The sequence below is a fragment of the Gasterosteus aculeatus genome, chromosome 3, assembly GCF_964276395.1.
Source record: "Gasterosteus aculeatus chromosome 3, fGasAcu3.hap1.1, whole genome shotgun sequence".
In the NCBI taxonomy this organism is placed as follows: domain Eukaryota; kingdom Metazoa; phylum Chordata; class Actinopteri; order Perciformes; family Gasterosteidae; genus Gasterosteus; species Gasterosteus aculeatus.
The window spans coordinates 1,388,114-1,409,805 of record NC_135690.1 but is presented as its reverse complement, the minus strand read 5'-3'; the positions used below and the strand labels follow the sequence as shown (position 1 = coordinate 1,409,805).

General features: G+C 44.8%; 1 protein-coding gene across 1 annotated transcript in view; it reads right to left on the bottom strand.

Moving 5' to 3' along the window:
• LOC120815676 (A-type potassium channel modulatory protein DPP6) overlaps positions 1 to 2,254 on the bottom strand; it is a 45,670-nt gene extending 43,416 nt beyond the window's left edge. The window contains exon 1 of the mRNA XM_040170540.2: positions 1,530 to 2,254. Within this exon, the coding sequence (XP_040026474.2) occupies positions 1,530 to 1,721 (192 nt within the window). The 5' untranslated portion in view covers positions 1,722 to 2,254. The remainder of the gene's footprint in view (positions 1 to 1,529) is intronic.
• Between the last annotated feature and the right edge of the window lie 19,438 nt (positions 2,255 to 21,692).

Sequence of the window (21,692 nt, the reverse complement as noted above, 5' to 3'; positions counted from 1 at the left end):
CCACAGAATATCGATGCTTGTACTCGGATCACATTCAATCACTCCTGCAACACACGTACACACAAAGTAAACGGCTTTAACAAAATGCATTTCTAATTTTTGTGCCGCTTTCATTAAAAAACTTTTTTTTGAAGCAGCTCAACTTGCAGCCGAAGGATTTCAGAAATTTAAATTTCCACGTCAATTTGTACCTTCTCCCTCTGCGAGATAAATGGAACCAACAACAGTGCGTTAAAACTTTTCCAGAGCGGGAGGTGGGAAATAGTCTCCTCATCTCCCGAGGCTGAAGGCAATTTCATGCTCCAGCACGACCCAGAGGGACACCAGGACTAAAAGGTGACCTCAAGGTTAACGTCGCAAACCTAATAAATATGTTGGAAATTCAATCACATCTCTTGGTCACACTCCCAAAATCCAATCCCAGGGTTTAATTGCCAGTGAAAACCATGATTTCCAAATCTGTAGCAGTGAATACAATATAATGAACATATTGAGGCTCATAAAGTCAATGGGGGTAAAATGCAAAACACCGAGTTCAGCCTGTTGTTGACGAGCGTAGAGGTTTTAGAGCTCCGCCTGTTGCCAATCTGATTGTTTGACGTGAGAGGCATCAATTATTCAGAGGAACATCACAGCGTTGGCAGCTATATAAAGATAAAAGGCCAGTCAGGGACACTTGTGAGTGCTGAAACGTTTGAGCTAATATCATCTGCAAACAAGCAAAAGCTAAAGAGTAAATACTGACGCAGCTGTGCTAACTTAATGGTTTTTCTGCTCGGTGAATGTCGGCCTCGGATGTCTGAAAGCAGGAAAGCCCACATAAGAGAGAAAGGGACAACTTAATCCATTTTGGGATCACTTAAAGATAAATATTCCACCAATTAATGGCGATGTTGTATTTTAACAACATAACCAAACATCAGAGAAGTGAATCCAAATCATTAAAGTCACAATACACATTTTGTGTTTGTTTGCTGATGCATTAGGTTCACGCTGGATAGGATTTATATCCAAACAATGCAATTTACATCCCTCGTTCAGACATCTTAAGAGGGCTTAAGTCTTCCCCTTTGACATCATTTTGATGTCCTCAACTTCAGCGCCTTAACTGGCAAAACGGGGACCAGCATAGAAAAACTCCGCACCAATTTCAGCACCGCGGACAGCGCAGGAGGGGAAGTGAGCTCTGCGTACACAACTACACACATGGAACCTACAGACGGTCACATCACGCGCTGGTGACGTCCACATTGCCTCTGAAACACAGACAGACGCGATTTATCACCTCTGTTATGAAACAAGAAGTTGATCAATGACGTCATAGACGGCAACCACGCCAAATCGCGGCAAGGCAGCTTGACCAAGCAAAAACAATTCAATGAAACAAATCTAGCAAGTCAGTTAGACTGATAGCTGGACTTCTGGACACAACTGTGAAGGTGAAACCAAAAGTTTCTGTGGTGTAAAACTAAAGCCACAAAAGATGGGTGCACGGGGTATTTCGGGTTAATAAGGTAGAAGTGTCTTACATCCTCGTCCTCCCTCGCGCTTTTCTTGCGGTACTGGACGTGGGGTCTGCCGTCGGCGAGCTGCTGAGGGGTCTTCGCCGCGTTTTCCTCGTCTGCAACCTGCCCACCCAGAAGGCGGCTGGCCTCAGGTGGGTGCGGGAAGGAATTGGTCGTGCTTATCTTCCCGTTGAATCTCTGATACAGCGAAGCCATATTATATGTTCCAGTCCAGATAAAGCAACTTACAACACGTCAGAGTCACAGGCGGGTGTTGCCTGAGTCGAGCTTTTTTTTTTATTTTTTAGGGCAGATAATAGGTTTCTGTGAGCTGCGGGGAGAACCGATCGCCGGCAGACAGTTTTCCCCTCCGCGCTAAAGAATAAAGATAAGGTGAAGACACCGAGCTAGTAAACAGGAATGTGTCCAGAGTGGACGACTCACAACCCAGTAAAGTAAAGCCGAATCCTTGGCCGCAGAGACGTCCTCTTGGCTCTTGTCCGGGCGCACGGCAGATGATGGTGATGAAGGTGTCAATAGTTGCTCTCATCTGTATTCACAGCACGCGCGTCTCTCCAGTTTCCCGATGCCGCCTCACGGCGAGGAGTTTCCGATCCGATATACTCGATCCGCATCAGAGTCCCGCTGGCTGGTGCACCAAACGAAAGGAGCCCGAGATAGTAATGTAATCGACACTTTCGCCTCGGTTTCGTGGCGGGCAGTCCTCAGCGAACGAAGTCTCTGTGTCTGCGCGTGTGTGTGTGCGCGCGTGTGTGTGTGTGTGTGTGTGTGTGTGTGAAGGACGCAGGGAGCTCGGGACGGTGCGCTCTCCTCAGACGCAGTCTGCATGAGAAGTGACCGGCGCTGTGAGAGCAGCGTTGCTCAGCGGCATCGCCGTCACGGCGCTTCTCCCGGTGGCCGTTTTACGCACAAACGCGCCTCGGGCGCTGCACGATGAAGCGTCACCGATTTTGGTTATTTCAACCGGTCTGCTTGACAAGAAGCACTCGTGTGTGATTTCATGGACGGGGTCATAACGTTGTATCCCAAATGGTCGTAGGCCTATTTATCCCTCTAGGACGGAGCTCGAGTGCCTCTCCGTGGCGCTGTGGATTAGGGCAGGCGGACCACGCCTCTACCTCAGGTGTAAAACAACAAAGACTCTTGTTGTTTTTGGAGAGCATTCCCATCTTGAAGCAGAGGTCTTCAACAGGGGGTCCGCGACCCCCAAGGGGTCTGCGAAGGTACTGCAGGGGGGTCGCGAAATTTTTGGTTGATAAGACAGTTTTTTTCCGCACAAATGTAAATGTCTTCAGAATCAGAATGTTATTTATGGTCTTTAAATACACATTAACATGAATCCAACATATTGAAGCGAACGGATAAATTGATGGAGAAGACGTTATCTGTCAGTCCGCAACACACACATTCAGCTTCCCTCAGCAGCTCTCAAGCTGGGCACCGGTTCACTCACTGCTCCTTTCATGCTGATACGACAGCGCAGGCACCAGCCAATCAGATCGCGTTTATGTTCACGTCTAAAGAGCGTGAAGCTCAAAAATAAAAGATGGCGGACCAAACCCCGTAGAATAGGGGGTCCCTGCTGCACCTCGCCATCAGTTTGGGGGACCTTGGCTTGAAAAACGTTGAAGACCTCTGAGCTATAAGGTCAAGGTCAACACATCCACAAACCCACATTTGTTTCATTTTCAAAGATGCCGGAAAAAAAAAAAATAGCAAATATGTTTGTCCTGCAAAAACATAAAATGCAAGGCCTTGTGCTTTCCTTAAAATCCCTTCTGGTAATAATTCAAAACATGAAAGTGTCTCTTCCCAGTTCCCTTTTTTGTTTAATTTTCCATCAGCCCACGTCCACGAGCACCATGGGCTCATACTTTACAATTCACAAGTGCTCACACAGAGTCTACAGATATGCAGCTTTCCGGGTAAATTCAGAATATTGGCTTATGTGTGGTGGACGGAGGGGAAAGGCTCCCCAGTCAAAAAGTGTACAAATCTGCGCCATCCCCGTCATGGATGCCACAGGCAAACACCCAACAGCATCTCACTGTGACAGCTCAAACTGTCACTCCACCGGGGGCCAAGCCGGATTTCTTGGAAATAGGTCATCTTCACACGGGGACAACTTCAAAGCAGCACTAAAGTATGGCTCCAAAAGGCGCTTCACACATTCTGGTGAATAGTCCTTTTGCATCTCCCATTAAGTGAAATCAAGTTCATTTTGTCATATATTGCAGCGAACAGCAGATATGAAAATATTCCATATTTGACATTGAACAAAGAGTGGGGTCCAATTATATCCCCCCCCCTACTCTCTTTTTAACAAATGGTGAGTCATCTCCGGCTCTGAAGAGGCTCGAGGAAACATGGCTTGTATCAATGTCACCTCTTCAATAGGAAATTTATCTAGAATACAGAATATTGATTGGTTTAGTCATCCATTGTAAAAGAAAGTACACAGAACATTAGTGCATTCGACTAATTAAAGGCAGTCCCTGTCCCTCCAATTTCTCAATCAATTGTCCTTTAAAAACACACTGAATGTTTGATGCGTGCTTTTTAATTGCAGCAGAGATTTATGTTGCTGGCTGAGCCTCTGACAGCCTCCTCTTGTCGCCCTGGTCCCTCTCATCATTTGTTCCTCCATATCATAAAAGCCTTTCCTGGGTCTGCACACCCCTGGAGAAATAGGTCCAAGTCACTTGACATCCATCCCGGTGTCTTCCAATCTACACCACCTTGTTGGGGAGCAATTGTGAATTGCCTGGCTGCTTTAACGCTCCCCTCAGGACCACGCTGGGAGCCACGAGCCCAGCTCGACTCCCCATATCGCCTCCTTGCAGGTACAGCAGCAGACTGGAGCCATACAGCTTCCCCCCTCTCACAAACATAACTGCAGTGAAGAACATGCATTATTAGAGGCAAAATGTGGAGAGGCATGTATAACAGTGATGGTGATGATGATGATGATGATGATGATAGCTGCAGCCTACCTCTGCGGGTAGCAGTGCTGTTGTACTGAGCCAGTAAGTCACTTCGGGTGTGATGTGGGACATTGTAATTATATTTCAGGCTCATGAAAGATGTATTTTGAGGGAAATGACATGATGCATGCCTGTGCATTTTATGATGGGATGGATTTAGGGCTCAGTAAAGCCCTCTGGGATTTTAACACGGGGATAACAACATCATTTAGCTGAAAGTGCACAGGTGTTATCTTGTTGTACAAAAGGGCAAGAAGAATTTGCTTTGTATTTATGGTTGAAAAGTTGAAATACTATAATTGTCACATGGGCCAAGGACCACCGGAACACTGAGCTTCAAGTGAAACACAGACACAAACCAAGGAGTCAGAGAAACAAGACGTTTCAATCAGCATGCTACACACGGCGACAAAACCACTCACGAATTAAATTGATGGAAGAGCAAACAGATCAATCAATCAATCGGCGTCTGTTGGGGAAGCAACGGCCTAATTTCCAATTTCCTCTGAACATCACTTGGCTGAATAACGAAGTTACCACGCCACTCTGCATGCATGTAACATAGATTTATTTACAGCCCACCCTCGTCACATCATTTTGCACAATTCTCCATTAGGTATTAAAAGGATTCCAATGATTTCCCATGATGCCATGACAATGAGCTGAGTCCACACCCTGCTGATCGTGTGTCAGGTTAAATGTCCCCGCTTTGCTTTTTCTTTCTAGTGGCCTGTTGCATGTTTAATTTGAGCTGTCTTGAGTAAATACTGAGAAAATAACTGTAGGGCAACAGTGAGTGAAAGGGGCATGTGCACCCAGTTGTTCTGAAAATAAATACGATTCTTAAAATGCTCGGTTTAACAAACCGGGTCCACGTTATGTAAAAAACGGCTGTGAAAATTGCCCCATGGAGGCAGCAGATACTTTAAAACCCTTAGTGCCGTAATGTTAAACGTCAAAGAAACAAGACACATACCTCTAGATTCAGTTTTATATTTATCTCTGATTTCCATCACTGAATTCATGGTACAAACCTGCTAACAAATAAAAGCAAAAAAGAAAAGCGCCTCATGACTTGAGAACTTCCCAAAGATTCACTCCGTCTTTAAGTGTTCAAAGCAAAAAAAGTGATCAATCTCTGTGCATCCATGCCGACAATGCAAACAGGTACTGAGAATAGCCGATTCTGCCTGCTTTTAATGGTGCAATTGAGCCCAATTGAGGCGTGGCTCAAGTTGCAGCACGCTCGTAACTTGAGGTAACACGTTAAACTACTTCCTCCTCCCGCAGTCCCCATTTCATGACAAGTCCAGTGCCAAAGTTTACAGTGCTATTGTCCCCCGAAGAGCCGTAAGACACGTAACGATAATAGGATAGGATAATAGGAGTCAACTTTTTGATGTTAATGGAAAACATGAACATGAGCACTATGTACAGATACAGATATATGCCTTCCCCATCAGGATCACAGCGATATATTGAAGATGTCTCAAAGTAATGCTTATTGCTCTCTCTCTCTCTTAGAAACATTTCCCTCTGTCAGTGTTTAGCAAAATCGAATTATGCCTCCCTGAAGGCCCGAGTCAACCGGGCTGTGCAGAGGAATACGTTGACACTGAATTACGCGCCAACAACTCTTGGTCATTTTGGGCCTTGGTACAACGGCGGATTCAATACCTGTGGGCTGCCATTCACGCCACTTTATTGAAATTGTGACCGGCTACACAAAAACAGAACTAAAGGAGTCGCTGAATAATTCACTTCATGTTCCCTTAATAGTAGGCAATGACAACCAGCAGCAACACACACTAAGTCTCGTGTAGATTCCACAACTCATGCACCATTGTTATGAAAAAGACACTATAAATCACTGAATCACATCACTGTAGATATTCAAGTGTGGGTTCATTTCTCTGTGCAATGCGTAGAAATCCAGCTGCGTTAAATGCTTTCTGGGACTGAGTATGTCGCCATATTATCGTCTTCCACGGAGAATAAGTGCTGAATCTTCCAGTATATTACGGATGAAAGGAGCTATGTACTGAGCCCAAAATGAAATGGTGCCAGATAAGTCACTGAGGAAATGCAGTTTGAATGAGGCTGATGTGGTAGAACAGACTGAGGGGAGCAGCAGACTACAGCCGTGGATTGTAACACCGGCAGACGATGGGGAGACGGAGGAGAAGGGGCGAGAAAGGGCAGATCTGGAGCGGAGGAGAGTGTGTCATTAAGAATTTATTATGAGCGTGGATGGAGAGGCGTTGGGATGAACGAAGGGAGGGAGCCCCTCACTAGTGAAGTCGTAATCTCAACCACTCTCAATCTCAGTTTTGCATGAAAGGAGGAAAGCAACAAAAAAAAGCCCGCATTGATCAACCGGTTGACCTAAAAGAAAATCGATTTATTTCAAAGAGTAAACAAAAATGTATAAATTCAGAACATGCAGAAAATTCCACACTTCTCTGCCGCATTAATACTTCTGTTTCCCAATGAGGGCGAGATCTCATTAGATGGCAACACGTCACAAAGAATAACAATGAGGCACTAAGCATTCGCCACGGCAACTGTAAGCAAACCATTCATCAGAAGTCGGCACTCGTCGGAAAAAAAATCGTTTGTCCATTAAGATCAGCAGAAGGGACGTTGAGACCCGCTTCACCCGCCACCCCTGCCTACTTGCCCGGTTGTTATCCAACCCAGCCAGTGAAGAACAGGAGACTCTGGCCATCAGCACAGACATTCCCCCACAGCGTGCCCTGCATGCCAAAGCGGCGCCTTACCCTTCTGGAAGGAAAGCTGGTGTCTATCGTCAGCTGGGTGGCTACGAGGACGGACATGGCCCTCCCGCTGCGCTCACACACGCACACCTTTGTGCTGGGAAGTTGAGGTTGCTGGAGGTGCCTGAGAAGTTCCCCCCCCCCACCCCACCCCCACCTTCCCGACCCTCCCACCTTTCTTGCTGTGCCTTCCTCCCTCCAGCTACGGGAGAGGATGACCCGGGGGTCCAAGAGCCCGACCAAATCCTCCTCCCGCTCTCCTCGCCGGACGGGGGGGGGTAATCCATCGAGCAGAAAACACTCGATCCAGGAGGAGGGTGTGGGGGGGCTGCTCCTCACTCCCTCCCCTGCACCCTCCCTGGCTCACTCCCTCTCTCCCACACGCTTTAACTGACAGTTCTTATCCAACGGTGGATATCGTAGGAAACTTTGACACACACTAAATAATAACCACAAATTGTTTGTCAACCTATCCGCGGGAACACTGCCCTCCTCCCCCCGTCAAGTGAGAAATTGATCAACTCAGTCCTCTGTGCAGCTGGGTTGGGATTATGCCCAAGTAATATTCACGCTGCCTGTCTTCCACATCGTAAAATACAACCCCCCCCTGCATCCCACCCACACACCAATCAAACCATGCAAACAGGACAGAAGCCTGGCACGAGCCACAACGCTTATTTATGTAGCGTTTAAGCCTTGTGTATTCGATCCCAGGCCAGAGACGGCGTAACCACTTCATTCAAACAGAACACAGCACGGGGCAACGGGAAGACGGACTGAAATGTATTTTATGGAACTGGAAGTAGTCCTACTTCTTGAGGAAAATCACAACCGTCCCCTCAGTTCTTACTAATACGATCTACTCAAGTGAATATGACAAATGCACAGTACAGTCCAGCACAGACTGAATCACATGGCCACAAACACACACAGGTGCGGACTCGGGAGCAGCATCCTGGCTTGTATCGATGCTAAAGCATTGTGCTCGTGTGTGAAATCAAGATGCCGGAGTGTGAATGCGTGCCGCGGGGTCACTGAGGCAGCATGACATCGCAGAACAGGGCCTCAGGCTGGTATCTTATTCAACTCATCACTCCAAGGTGACCTTGCCAAATATTCATCGCATAAGTGAAAAGAAGAAAAAAAATGTTGTAATAAATAATGTTCTTACTTCACACAGAGCAGCTTCATTAATAAAGTCAGACCAATTATCTTTTTTTGATCATGACTCATTTTGTGGTTTAAAGAGGCGTTCTTCTCTCCTCCAACTGCAGCCGTTTGTCATGATGGCCTGGCCTTCGCTCATGCTCAGTCTGCACACCAAACTCAGGATGTCGGTAGAGGTTTATAAAGGGGTGCACAAAGTTAAAAGGTAGGCTGTATAATCACAAAAAAAACACACACAATAAAAGTTTAAATAAAAAAAAAACGAAGAACCAAAGGAAACAGCTGCAGGCTGAAAGCTTTTTCTTCCCTTTTCATGTTAATCAGGCCGGCATGTAAAGCCATACACTGTTCTATGGATGCAAAACAGCTTTAGTTCGTATTGGCATGCCCATCCCAGGAGACGGGGTTTCATCTGAGAGAATAATTGCTCCAGTGACTGTACGCGGGAATAATAAGTCTTTTGAGTTAATACAGGACTTGGCGGTTGTAGTTACGGCCATTGCTGCTAACGAGCTGATTTTGTGCCATGACATTTCCCCGGGGTCCTTTAAACAAGCTCCTTATTGGTCATCTTACATTTTCATTTTTGTCACATTTATAGCCATGACATACACTTCTATATGTGTATGAACTTAAACAGTAAGTCACTTTAATTGCAATTAGTGTAGAAGGTCAGCGGCGTTACTGCTGTAAAGCACAAAGGTGTTGTGCGGTTCATCTTAAAATGGTTAACAATGTGCAGGCTTTCCTTTTCTTTTTACTCGGATATGGAGACTGATTTGCGTATTTCTTCCGTTTGTCACCTCCTGCTGATTTTGCAGAGCGAGAGCTGGCGGTAAAGCCTCTTAGGAGCAGAAGTCAAAAGAAAACCATTAATTAAGTGTGGGCAATCTGGCACGAATGATTTGAGACATATTGGTTTAAAGCCGTACTTAAGAATCGCAGCGACACGGTGCATTTTGTTGTTATCAAATCCCGCATTTGAGCATGTTTAATCGAAAGATTATACGGCTCTCTGGATCCAGAAAGAAGGCTGGATTGATCACCAGATAGCACATGGATGAGGAAATCATCACTTTAGGTTTTGGCTTATCGGCTTATCTGCTGAATCAAATTGATGAATCATAAACAAATCAATAACTGAAGCTGGCGAATGCCAAAAAGCTCTACATGAATTGAAAAGAAGCAAATCATCCTTAAAAGCTCTTCACGTCTACTGTTAGCGGCGATGTTTTCCACGCTGCTGCAAAGATGAACTTGCCCACGTAATAGGAATAACTCCCACATCCAGATGACCATTGAAAAGGGTTTGTGTGGCTGTGTGCACCCTCTGTGTATAAGAGTGTGTTGTACCGTGCAGCACAAAAGTTCTAATCCAATCTCCCATCACAACTTCATGCCCCATGAGGCCGGGCGAACCTTTGTGTCCTTAGCCCCGCTCTGATCTTGACCTTCAGCCAGACCACAGCACCTACCCCGGGCCAATCAACTCCAAGGCCAGAAGCATCCTCCACCTGCGCTCCTCCCTGTGGATCCCAGATGCACATCGATGCACTTGGTATGCATCTCAGACCCGCTCCTGCTTCAGCACAGGGAAGGGCAGTGGTGCAAAAGGTACAAATAGAGAATACAACTCTGTTTTTCAGAGTGGGAAAGATTCCAGGAGTCTGTGCGTAACATATGTCTATGTTATCAGTAAGATGCTTCTACACCCGCAGCTCTATCGGATCATCTGCTGCGGGCGGGCAGCCACAGATGCACCCTGCACCTTCGGGGAGAAACGCAAGAGCACGATAGCGTACATGTGTGAAGAGCTTGCGGTGCCGAGAGAAGCTTTAGTGAACATGGTTCTGATCTACAGGTAACCTTCCCAGAAGAGCCGGACCCCCGGCGCAGGAGTCTGTGGTGACAAATGACTGCTGTTGAATGGTGTCGTCCCTGGCGGGTTTGGCCGTCCCCTCGTTGTTTCTCCGTCTCCGGGTTTCATTTCATTGAACAATATGCTATTGTTCACCGCCGCATTATCCCTCTCAATGCGGCCATTGGATTAAAATAAACAGATGGTATCGAGATGTGCGCGTGTGTGTGCATGCGTGCGTGTGCGTCAGAAAATGAAAGTCATTTTGCACCACCTAATAGCGGCTGTGGGCAGCAATACAAACATTTTAAGCAGGCAATTCAAAGCACAATGTTTGAATGCAGGAATACAGAGGGCTCACTAGTTGAATACAGAATGCTTTTGAAAGGCATTTCATCCCCACATATTCCTGCCGCATACTAATCATTTGGGTGAAAGTTTGTCTGTACGACTCTGCTCCAGGGAACCAGTGAATCGAAAACATACTTTCCAAACCCTCTGATGCAGTTGCTCTCAAAACTAACCTGATCAAATCAAAGCTGTAATCGTGTTCCACTGTAAAATACTGATAAACGAAAAAAACAGCAACCTCAGATTCATACAAACATTTGAGCTGTGCCTGAACAGTACGGACACACTAACTGAGATTTTCTTGCAGAGAGTGAAACAATACCATTGCCATCATGCAAACAGGGAGCGCCTGCCTGCTGCCTGACAGCCTCTCAGTACCTCTCAGAAAACGCACATGATGGAAGACCGCACTAAGGAGGAAGGTAACGCCTTTCAGAGCATCAGACAACACCGGATGAGACAAAACGCCGCAGCTCAAAACGTGTTTTTCTGCTATTTCTAGGCCGCGTCGGGATAATATCATTAAAATATGCAGAGTGCCCTTTCCATCTGATTTACATGTTCTTAACCTTGTGGATCAGCATGGTCCTGTGTCCCAAAAACAACACAAGCTGCTAGAAACAGAAAGCATACTCGTCCACGCAACAGCCCCGCTCCTCTTTCTGGAGAGCACATTTGGATGTTGGGATTCTTGAATCCTCTCGGGTGTTACAACATAAGCTCCACAGTAAAAAAGAACATCCAAAAAAAAAGATTCCCCCACAGAAGCAGAAACAGCTGACAACAAACCAAAGCTCCAAAGAGCTTAATGCAGTACAGACGTGCACCACGGTAATCATGTGGTAACACCGTCAAGAGCGGGAAATATTATAGAGATGATTTGAACAAAGAATATGTGGTAAAAGCCACTAAATCCAACCACATATTTGTTTAGTTTGAGATGCCGTCACTGATAAAGGTGTGATGACAGGAGAGTCAGTGATGTGGACATCTTGTTTGTGAAGGGCTTCACTTCCTAATGTCATGTTTCTAAATATACTGAACCAAGGGGGGAAAAAAGCTTAGAGGAAAAAGGGTCAAGAAGATAACAGCATAAACACAGTAATGAGAACGTATCCATACGGCGAGTACGTTTTTATTTCAGAGCTCATTCTCATGCAGAATCATACCAACCAAATCCAGTGTAATGAGTTCCAGTGAAGACGTGTCTGCTTTTCCTCCAAATTTGCTCTATCCTCTTAGATATGGACAGCCAGACATAATGATTTCTTTAATATGCAAATCGACAGCAGATTATATGGTGAAATTGAATAGGCCGTGTCCGAAGTCCTTAAAGAGTCAAACTCTGGTCACAGAAACTTTACTCTTCAGGACTTTGGGGCTTTCAGTGCATCGAGCTGCAGAATAAGTGGTCAGCAAAAATGTGGAATGTTCAGAGGCAGAACTTAACGTGCACGAAGGGGAAATTGGTAAACCAGAAAAAAGAAACTGACTGAAGGATTAAAAAGTCAGGATGCAAAAAACATTCAAAACCAATCTTGGAAAAGAAGCTTGATTTGGAATCATTGCGCGACTTTGTGCCTCCAGCAGAGGGCAAACTACTCCAGCATCGGTTCAACGGAAGACATGTTATCAAGTTTAATCGATTCCAAACCACCAGCACTGACAAATGCAAGAAACTCACCGCACATCCACGTTTGAGCAGACTGAATAAATTACAGTTACCTTCAAACCAAACATGCAGGACTTCATATGATGAAACTAATTTGGTGAATTGATGGACAAAAACTCTGCAATTTCCTCATCCTATTGATTAATCCTCATGATGATGAGGATTGATTCCTCTTTAATCCACACGATATATGTATTTATGTAGTTTCTTATAGCACATTTTTAAGTGAATTAGGTCTTACTCTGTGTTCAGGAGCACCTTAAAATAGCCAACTACATCCTGCAATCTGGAAACATTTTTGGGGGTGAAATGCCCCCTAGAGGCAGATAGATTTGTCACATTTTTAATATTTCCCGGGTCTCATCAGACCACCACATGCAGGGGAACGATGCATGCGTCAACAGATTTGCACTAAACCACAATCGATATGTGACTCTGGCAAAGTCAAGTTAACTTTGGATCTTGATGCTCGGAGATGGCATTATGGTAGTTCTGTTTCTATGGCGATGGGCTCCTTTAGAGATGATTCACCCAAACTATGACCTAGTGATGATTTATCAAAACATCCAAGTAATCACAGACTGAAAGTTATAAGGTAAAGGAAAAACCATCAAGTCACAGCTGTGAGGGAATACAAAATAACCAGACTCTTATCAGGAAAACCAAATTGGGTTTGCTGCGGACAGACTCTCCATTTAGAACATGAACTTGGCAAACAAGTATCTTATCAACTGACTTGGTATTGCGAGTCTAAAACGTCTAAAACCAACTGAAAAACTAAGAAATGACATTTCGGAGTGTCTTCGCCTACAGATTGCTGCAAAACAGTCACTTGTTGGTTCCAGACCTATTCCTATTACAAGTGATTCTGCACGTGAATAAAAGCGTATCAAATACAATGGACTTACAATATGACGTCAAAGTAAGAGGGGAAACTAAATCTGATCTAAAAAAGTTACATTGTGGGATTAATCTAAAAGAGACGCAGGGGACAGCAGCATCTCGCTGCACGTATCACACCACTCTGGTCCTCTTCTACCTGTGAAGGCTGATGATTCCGGACTACAATGCTCTCCTCACGCACCCGCTGCTCGCCTTCAAGAGTGCACTCCAACAACGCAGGGGCAATTGACGACGGTGAACTCTAAGCCTGGTGGTTAGAAATAAAATGCGTGCAGAATGTGGTGATGAAGTGGTGGAAATGAGGTGGCCTCAAATATAAATTACCTTCTCTCCCTTGGTGGATCCCCTGCGGTAGTTCCCTGCACCTGCGGACGAGTTCATGGTGTTGTCTGCAACACAGAAACATTCATCTGAAGCACACTGGGCAATCCACTTTGCGCCTCCTCTCTCTCCCTCTCTCTCCCTCTCTCTCTCTCTCTCTCTCTCTCTCTCTCTCTCTCTCTCTCTCTCCCTCTCTCCCTCTCTCTCTCCGAGTACGCACGCACCCGCACAGCCAACAACCACGAGAATATCCACGTTTTTTTTTATTTTATTTCTAATAACCTGCAAGTTGACAAGAAAACACGTAAACGGCGACACATGCTTACTGCATGCGACCGAACCCCGGCACCGAGCGAGATGAAAACGCCGCCCACCTGTAGTGATGCTAACGCGCCGCCCGATGGCGAATCGACGCGCGGCGCAGCGGGAGCCTTCTGCCTGCGCGCCAAGCAGCGAGTCAGACGGACGATCCGGACAAAGTTTTCCTCCCAATGGCAAGTCACGAGTGGAGTTTATTTTAGAATGCTGTGCTGCGTTTGGGCCGCGCCGTGTTCAGCATGCTAAAGCAAACAAATGAAGAAGAAAAAAAAATGAAATAAATAAACAAGGACTACGCATTTAAAAAAGGAAAAGGGGGGAATGGAGAAGCGCAGCTCTTCCTATGGGCGAGGAACCGCGCTGCAATCCTCAAAATGTCCACTTGTGCGTGTCTGTTTGTGTGTGTTTGTGTGTATCATCGGTGTAGCTTTCTCAAATGCCAACGCCTCTTCTAGCCTATATACGCCTTATAGAGGCTACAAGTCAACGTATCGTGGCGCTTTTGATGGTCTGTCAATCAAGCATCTTTAGCTTCAGCTTATCTGGACTGAGCCCTTCTGAATGTGCTGCAGAAGAGCCACCAATTACAAGCTCCTAACGATGGGTGGTGGTGATCAGAGACAAAACGATGTCCCCCTGCGGCCCCAAAGCGGTTAAGCCGTTTTCCATTGGTCTACTGATGCGTTTCATTGAGGAAGTACAGTAAGTGGGAATTTAGTGAAACCACAGGGAGCTGAGGGACGGTGCAGTCTGCAAACGGGCTACATGATCTGGGGAGTTTTCTGTGTCTAATGACAAACGTGTCCTTTGTTCACACGGAAAATAGATTGGTATGTCAGGATATATGTGTGAATCTTGGGGACACGCTGTAGATTCCACCTCTCAGTTTGCAGCCCTTCTGCAGACTTCTGCGGCACAGATCACAATCCCACATGAGGTCAGTGAACACAGCTGTCCAACCGCTTGAGTTGGCCCCAAACTTTATTCCTGCTAGGTTTTACTGCATTGCACTAGTGTTGGAAGATAAATAATTGAACAGTATAAATGTGGTAAAGAAACACAGTTTAAGCATGACAATTTGTAACTGGGCTGCGTCCGTGCAAATAATTCAGCACATAATATACCCCCAAAAGCCCTACGTTATTGCAGATAATTAGGAAGAAAAAAAAGCCAAGCACCGTGCTCTTTGTAAGGACTATCATAATAGTCTTTTACGAAAACACCATTGCAGAATAATTTGATTTTACATTAGATGTAAAAAAAAAAAGTTTTGAAACAAGATTTGTATCAACCTTTTGTTTTCTGGTTCATCACCTCTAAACAAAACATATTTCCTGTATTTTTATACCTTCAAAAAGGACAGTTCATGGTTGTTTTGTAGCATGCCTTTTTGTATTCCAGAAAATCAATCATGCATGAGACAGGAGGAAGTATTAAGTGTGTGTGACAGAGTGCTGAGCAGCACGGAGGCATCGTCCATCACAAAGCCATCATTTACAGATCAGCACCATGGACAGCAGCCAGGCAGCTGTGTGGCGGTGTTAAGGAAGAACAGGCACGGGGCTCCGGGGGCCCAGGAGACCTACCCAGGAGACCTACCTACCTTACATACTGCCGTGGAAAAGTTCAGTAGAGGTCCTTGACCAGGAACCGGTTTCACTGAACAAAAATGAAGAGTCCAAATGAAATGGGAAAGATCAGGAGGATGAAAAGGGGAAATCTGAAAAGTTTTATCACAACAGATATAAAATACTAAGTATATAAATGGGGCATAAAATATAACTTTCAATGGACCTTTATCAACGTTTGGTAATTAATTTGAGAATGTTGAAGAAAATATTCAAAAAGATTTCCATATTTTTATTGAGGGATGGCAAACATTTTGGGTACAGATGATAATGATGATTGATGATAATGCCAGAAATTATCAGTATTTTTCCCAAGAAGACTTTATTTATAATTTGATCTTGTTCAGTCCCTGATGAGCGTTTTATTTAGCTAAATAGGTTTGAGACATCAAAAAAAAATACATACAGTGTGGTGAGGTGGGTCAATCAAAGGATCTGTTGTGGCAATGTTTTTTCATCTGCTTTAAAAATTCTACATGTCAAAGTATTTCATTTGATTCTTCTGAACAAGGCTATGCAATATAAACAAAAGAGAAAGCATTCAAAGTTACAAGGCAAGAACCCCAAATGTCTCCATCCATCCATTGTCAAACCGCTTATCCTGCACACAGGGTCGCGGGGGGCTGGAGTCCATCCCAGCCAACTTCGGGCGATAGACAGGGTACATCCTGGATTGGTCGCCAGCCAATCGCAGGGCTACACAGAGACACACAACCATTCACACTCACATTCACACATCTACGGGCAATTTAAAGTCCCCAATTAACCTGATCCCCAGAGCATGTCTTTGGACTGTGGGAGGAAGCCGGAGAACCCGGAGAGAACCCACGCAGACACGGGGAGAACATGCAGACTCCACACAGAAAGGCCTCTGGGCGGAATCGAACCCAGGACCTTCTTGCTGTGAGGCAACAGTGCTAACCACGCCACCGTGCTGCCCCCAAATGTCTGCAAAATTTAATTTTGAAAATAGAATCCATCACCACCAGCAATCTGGATGCTGAATAACTCATAAACTTCTTTCTGGAAATCACATTTTTGTCACAGTCGGCCTTCCTCTTTCCTCGCTAGAATGTGAACACTCGACGACATGGGCTGTGGAGCCATAAATAAATCTCTGTTTACTACTGACTGAATGGACCTGAGGATCTCAGGGGTTCGTTCTTTGGTCCACTGGCGGCATGTGGAGAGCCAGGCCCTGTGGTGACAACGACCCGGACGACCAGTGGAAGCATCTCCTCCACTTAGCGTGTGTGTGGGCTGCTTATGGGTTGACATAACACGGCATACAGAGAGCAGCATCAACGGTGTAGAGCCTTTTAGGGGGCCAACCACTTTCCAAAAAACTGTTTCAAATATGTGTTCATTGCAAATAAAACACAAAAAATGAGAAAACACAAGTCAGATGGGGTCATTTAAACCACCCTCATGTTTATCCAGTCAGTGCAAAGCTACAACTAGAAACAGGGAAAGGCATGAAAACAGCTGACCTCGCTGTGTGTAAAACAGGCAGCGACCTCCAGGTCTCAAAAGGCAAGAATGTGTGAGAATGTTAAACTCGTATTCTTTGTGATGGCCGGCAGGCAGTTGCAAAAAGATGAAAACGACCCGACAAGTTTCAGTCTTCTTTTCGTTTTAAGTCTTCGTATACAAATCAATGTTGCATTATTAAATGACGGTCCCATCTAGAGCAAAGTAGAGGATAAAGCAGTGTATGCTTAAAGGACACAGCGTTGTCCAGTCTGGAAGATGTCCAGGTTTTTGTTGTAGAACTTCCAGTGTGTTTTCAGGTCGGGATATAACGTTAAGATGTACTTTGCTGCACCCTGTAGTGTCACTCCTGCTTGTACAAAAGAAATACGCCCTGAGACCATTCACCAAACCTTCATTAAACCATTGGCAGAGCTTGCAATGCGTCACCCTTCCTATGGACCGTATAGATCTTTGGTATTGTCTTCATCGTTACGTTGCCAAGCAACTCGCACAGACTTTAGAAAGTTATTGATTCTGGCTAAGAAAGCAAATAAGCATCATTCTCAAAATATCAAACTAGTCAGCAGCCCTTAACGCTAACCATCAACACAACCACTCAAACACGACCAACGTTTTAGCCCGTGCTTACAACATTGACATGGGAGCTCTAACACACACACACTGACACACACACTAACAAAGACCCACAGCAGAGGCCGGTCTCAGACGCCACTTTATCTCAGGTGGTTGTCAAGACTGCTTCCTGCTGGATCGCCTTTCAGTCGTGCAACTCTACACGGCTCCTGGCTACCACTCCACTGACATACGTAAAGTAATTACAACTGACCCCGACGTGGCAGCCTCAGAAGCGCTACGTACAGACTGCACGCAGGCTGCGCAGGCCGGAGTTTGAATATCCTATCTGTATACACAAGTGGAATTGGGCATCTCCATCTTTTTCTGACGTCTGGCAAATAGCAGAATCTCCTCCGCTCGTCCCTTAGCGATTTAATGTAGAGTGGATGGTAAGATTGGCCCCCGGGAGACTGTCTGTATTAAAATGAGCACTTCTCGTCTGTTTGAGATGCAGTCCGGAGTAAGAAAAGCTGACAAAAAAAACACTCACACAAACAAATGTGTTTTATAACGTAAAAGTGTTTTGTTGCCACTTGGGGGATATTAGCGCTGCTCACTTGCATGCAGAACGACCATCGCGCTGAGTTAGTCAAATTTGTTTATGTGATTTCATCAGAGCTTTCATGCTGAGCCCTGGAAAACATTCATCTGGTGTATTATGACTACCTTTCATCGGTGTGAGACATTCCCAACCCAGAGGCTGTGTTGTGGTGGTTTTTAGATGGATACATTTTGCCATTAGTGGCTCTGCTGTTTTACAACGCCACAAGGAATATGTTGGCCCAGATTAATCTTCCAAATGAGCCAACAATTCAATAATCTCCATGGTCTGCGCACTAACCGTCATCTTTTATTATAGAATTTGTCAACAGGAGGACGAGGGGAGACAGATAGCACACAAAATAAGCCTGCAAGAGATTTGATTTGGGCAGATTTGTGTGGGCTCACAACATTGTGTTTTGTACTGAAGAGCTAACAACATTACACGCACACGCTGAGTAAGTGGCTGTCATGTGAGGTACACACGGCAACGGCAAATCTCTCTTTTTTTTGTCTCTTCTAAGCTGCCTTCCCTGTAATAGGCCACAGCGGCAGAGCCTCGAAAAAGCTCTCAACTACAGGTGTCGGGAGGTCAAGATGCTGCGTCTACGCTCCAGTCCCAAAGTCTGGTCCGCTCTCACGCTGTTGCTCTATCACATTATTATGCGCACCCACCTTCATGCATCACCTTGGCAGCACATTAAGCCTTGTATGTGTTATGAGGAGGGGTTATATAGAGAAAAGTGAGCCAAATATTTCACGTTGACAGAAATGCTCTGCACACACAAAGGTCTACATATACCTGCTTAAAAACAATTACTCATCATCAAAGTCTTTTGTCTCTGCGTGCATTGTTTTTGACAACGAGAGGGAGTTCATTTATCACTGTGAATGGAGGGAAGCACTGTGGATTCTCTCAGTACTGTACTTCAGTGTCGTCAGCCAAGGTCTGCGCTGCTGGATCTGTGGCTTTTTAGACACCGCTGATTTGTGCTTTATGATTTATGATTATTTGCGTTGGCAAAAACAAACCTGTTGTGCATGTGTAAATATTTCACAGTGAAAAAATTAATTAAAAAAAGATAGGTCCTCTCTAACACTCCTGCTGAGCTGGTTGAATTGGTTAGCACCCAAACTCCATATTTAACCCATGTTATAACACATCTGCCACACACACACAATTAAAGTAAATCAACGGGAAATGTTTGATACAGGCGAAATTCAGGAAGAAAATATATATTTCTTCTGCACAAAGTTGTTGTTATTTTCTTTCCTCAAATAATTGGTTAGTATGTGATTATTGAACGATGCTTGCTTCTACAAAACCCACGTTTTTGCACATGCATGTTATTTGTAACAACAAATGTGGCTGCCAATCTAATTTCTCATATAGCCTTCTCTGCCTGGTCAAATCAGAAATCCAGGATGCCACCCTCTAAATCTCCCCATCATTTGCAATTAAACACTTTGATAGAATGATAGAATGACCTTGTCACAACTGGCAGACTTATGCAAGCAGTGACAAATGTTTGCAGGTGTACATCAGCAGAGCGATTGGGACCCACAGTTTGAATGCACATTATTCAAAGAGAAAAACAGAGCGTTCTGAACAAATGTGTTTTAACGGATATCTTGTCTGTGGCTTCGCCTCAGACACAACTTCTTTCTTCATGCGCTATTTTTGTCTTGATAACTGCTGTAGCTGAGCATCAGAGAAGAACTTTAATGTTTTTTGTCTGGGTATTAAATTTAGAGCTACCGACTTGCCTGGAGCTTGACAACAGGCCGAATCTTAGTCTCAGTCTCTGCGTCACAGCTGTTTTTGACCAAAACCTTAAATATACAACTTAAACAATGTCATTTAACACATGGGACAAGACACTGGTGAAAACCAGACATAAACCACCATCATACCCGTTTGTGAACTAAGATAACTTTGGTTATCACACCTGAAAGACACAGGTTTGTGACCTTTTCAGTCCCACACATTAAAGCTGGAATCCCTTGATAGCCGACAAACTGCATTCTAGTAATTCCCCGACGGATTTGAATGCCGTGACTTATTCAGCAGCCTCAACTTCAGCACAGCGGTTGAATTTTTGGGTGGTTTTCCTCCGTTTCTTCACTGCACCTTTCTCTGCACTGTCAAAGGTCCTTTACTAAGATACATGACAACATGAAGTATCTGCGCTGTGGCCCTTCGGCTGTATTTTTAAGGAACTGATTAAGACAGTTTGCAGATATTATCTTATAAAATATCTTTGATCATTCTTCATGAATGAATGGGGATATTTATTAAAGGCTTTTCATGAGGGTTTCTGAGTTGGGTCGGCTGACCTCATGACCTTCTTCTTGACCCGCTTGAAAACTACCTTGGGTGACACAGGCAACAAAAACTAAACCCGCTAAATGACTCTACTGTTTTTTCAGCTATGTTACAGTAACAGGAATTCCGATTTCAGGTCTTGGGTGAATTAAATATACCCGCAAAGTGCATTTCTTAGGAAAACATGGTTAATGGTTGACAGATGGACTGCTCACCCTCATGCACAGCTGGGAGACTACGGACAGATGTGTCGGCTGGTTCAAGAAACTGGTCTTTCTTTAAATTTGGTCTAGTTTCCCCGAGGTGAATAATCCTTCTGGACGTAAAAGCCTGACTGTAAAAGTGTCAACTAGAGGAGATAGACAAAGCAATTAATGCTGATGGGAATGTTTTTAGCTTTGCAAATATTTGCACTCAAGTTTAATGGAACAAAGTAAAGAGCGATCGCCGACAGACAGAGCAACTCGCCTGCATTTACTTATTGTTCATTGTTCCTTCCAATGTGATGTTGCACGACATGCAGGTGTCAGACGCGCTTTTGAGTCAGATTATGACAAATTTCATTAATCTGACTTCAGTATCGAATGAACAGTTTACTTTATTAAATACTGTAGCTTGGCTAAGAAGATAGTCGCTTGAGGTCTGGAATTGTATTACTTAGAAGATCCATCGATTTTTTTACAATCTTAAACCACTTACAGACACACAAAAGGAAATCCACCTCACCGAGTAAAATAATAAAACCAAAGCTGCGTGGGACACATGCAGATTACTTATATGGGAAAGGCCATCCACGAAACTGGGTCTGTTTGGTGAACCACTGAAACACGGCATTTAATTGGCTCTACTGAGGTCTGTGTTTGCCCCGTGGTAGACTGGCAACCTGCCCAGGATGTATCCCCTTCTCTCGCCCGGCGTGTGCTGGGACTGCTTCCACAAGCAGATGGGTGGTTGGATACTGAGATCTTCCCGTTTAGCTGCTTGTCGCAAACACAAAACGGATTTCTATATTCTCTACACGTTACGTGAGTGAGAAAGGGAAGGCACTGCATTCATTTTTAGGCTGCACTTCACAAGGAAAATGCCCTAGATACGTTTTTGTTAAACCAGTTGTATCCATACAGCTCATATAGGGACCATTGTTGAATCTGTGTTTCCCCTCTCCCACCTTATTATGGTATTTGCTAGTAACCATATGATTTCTGCCACTAG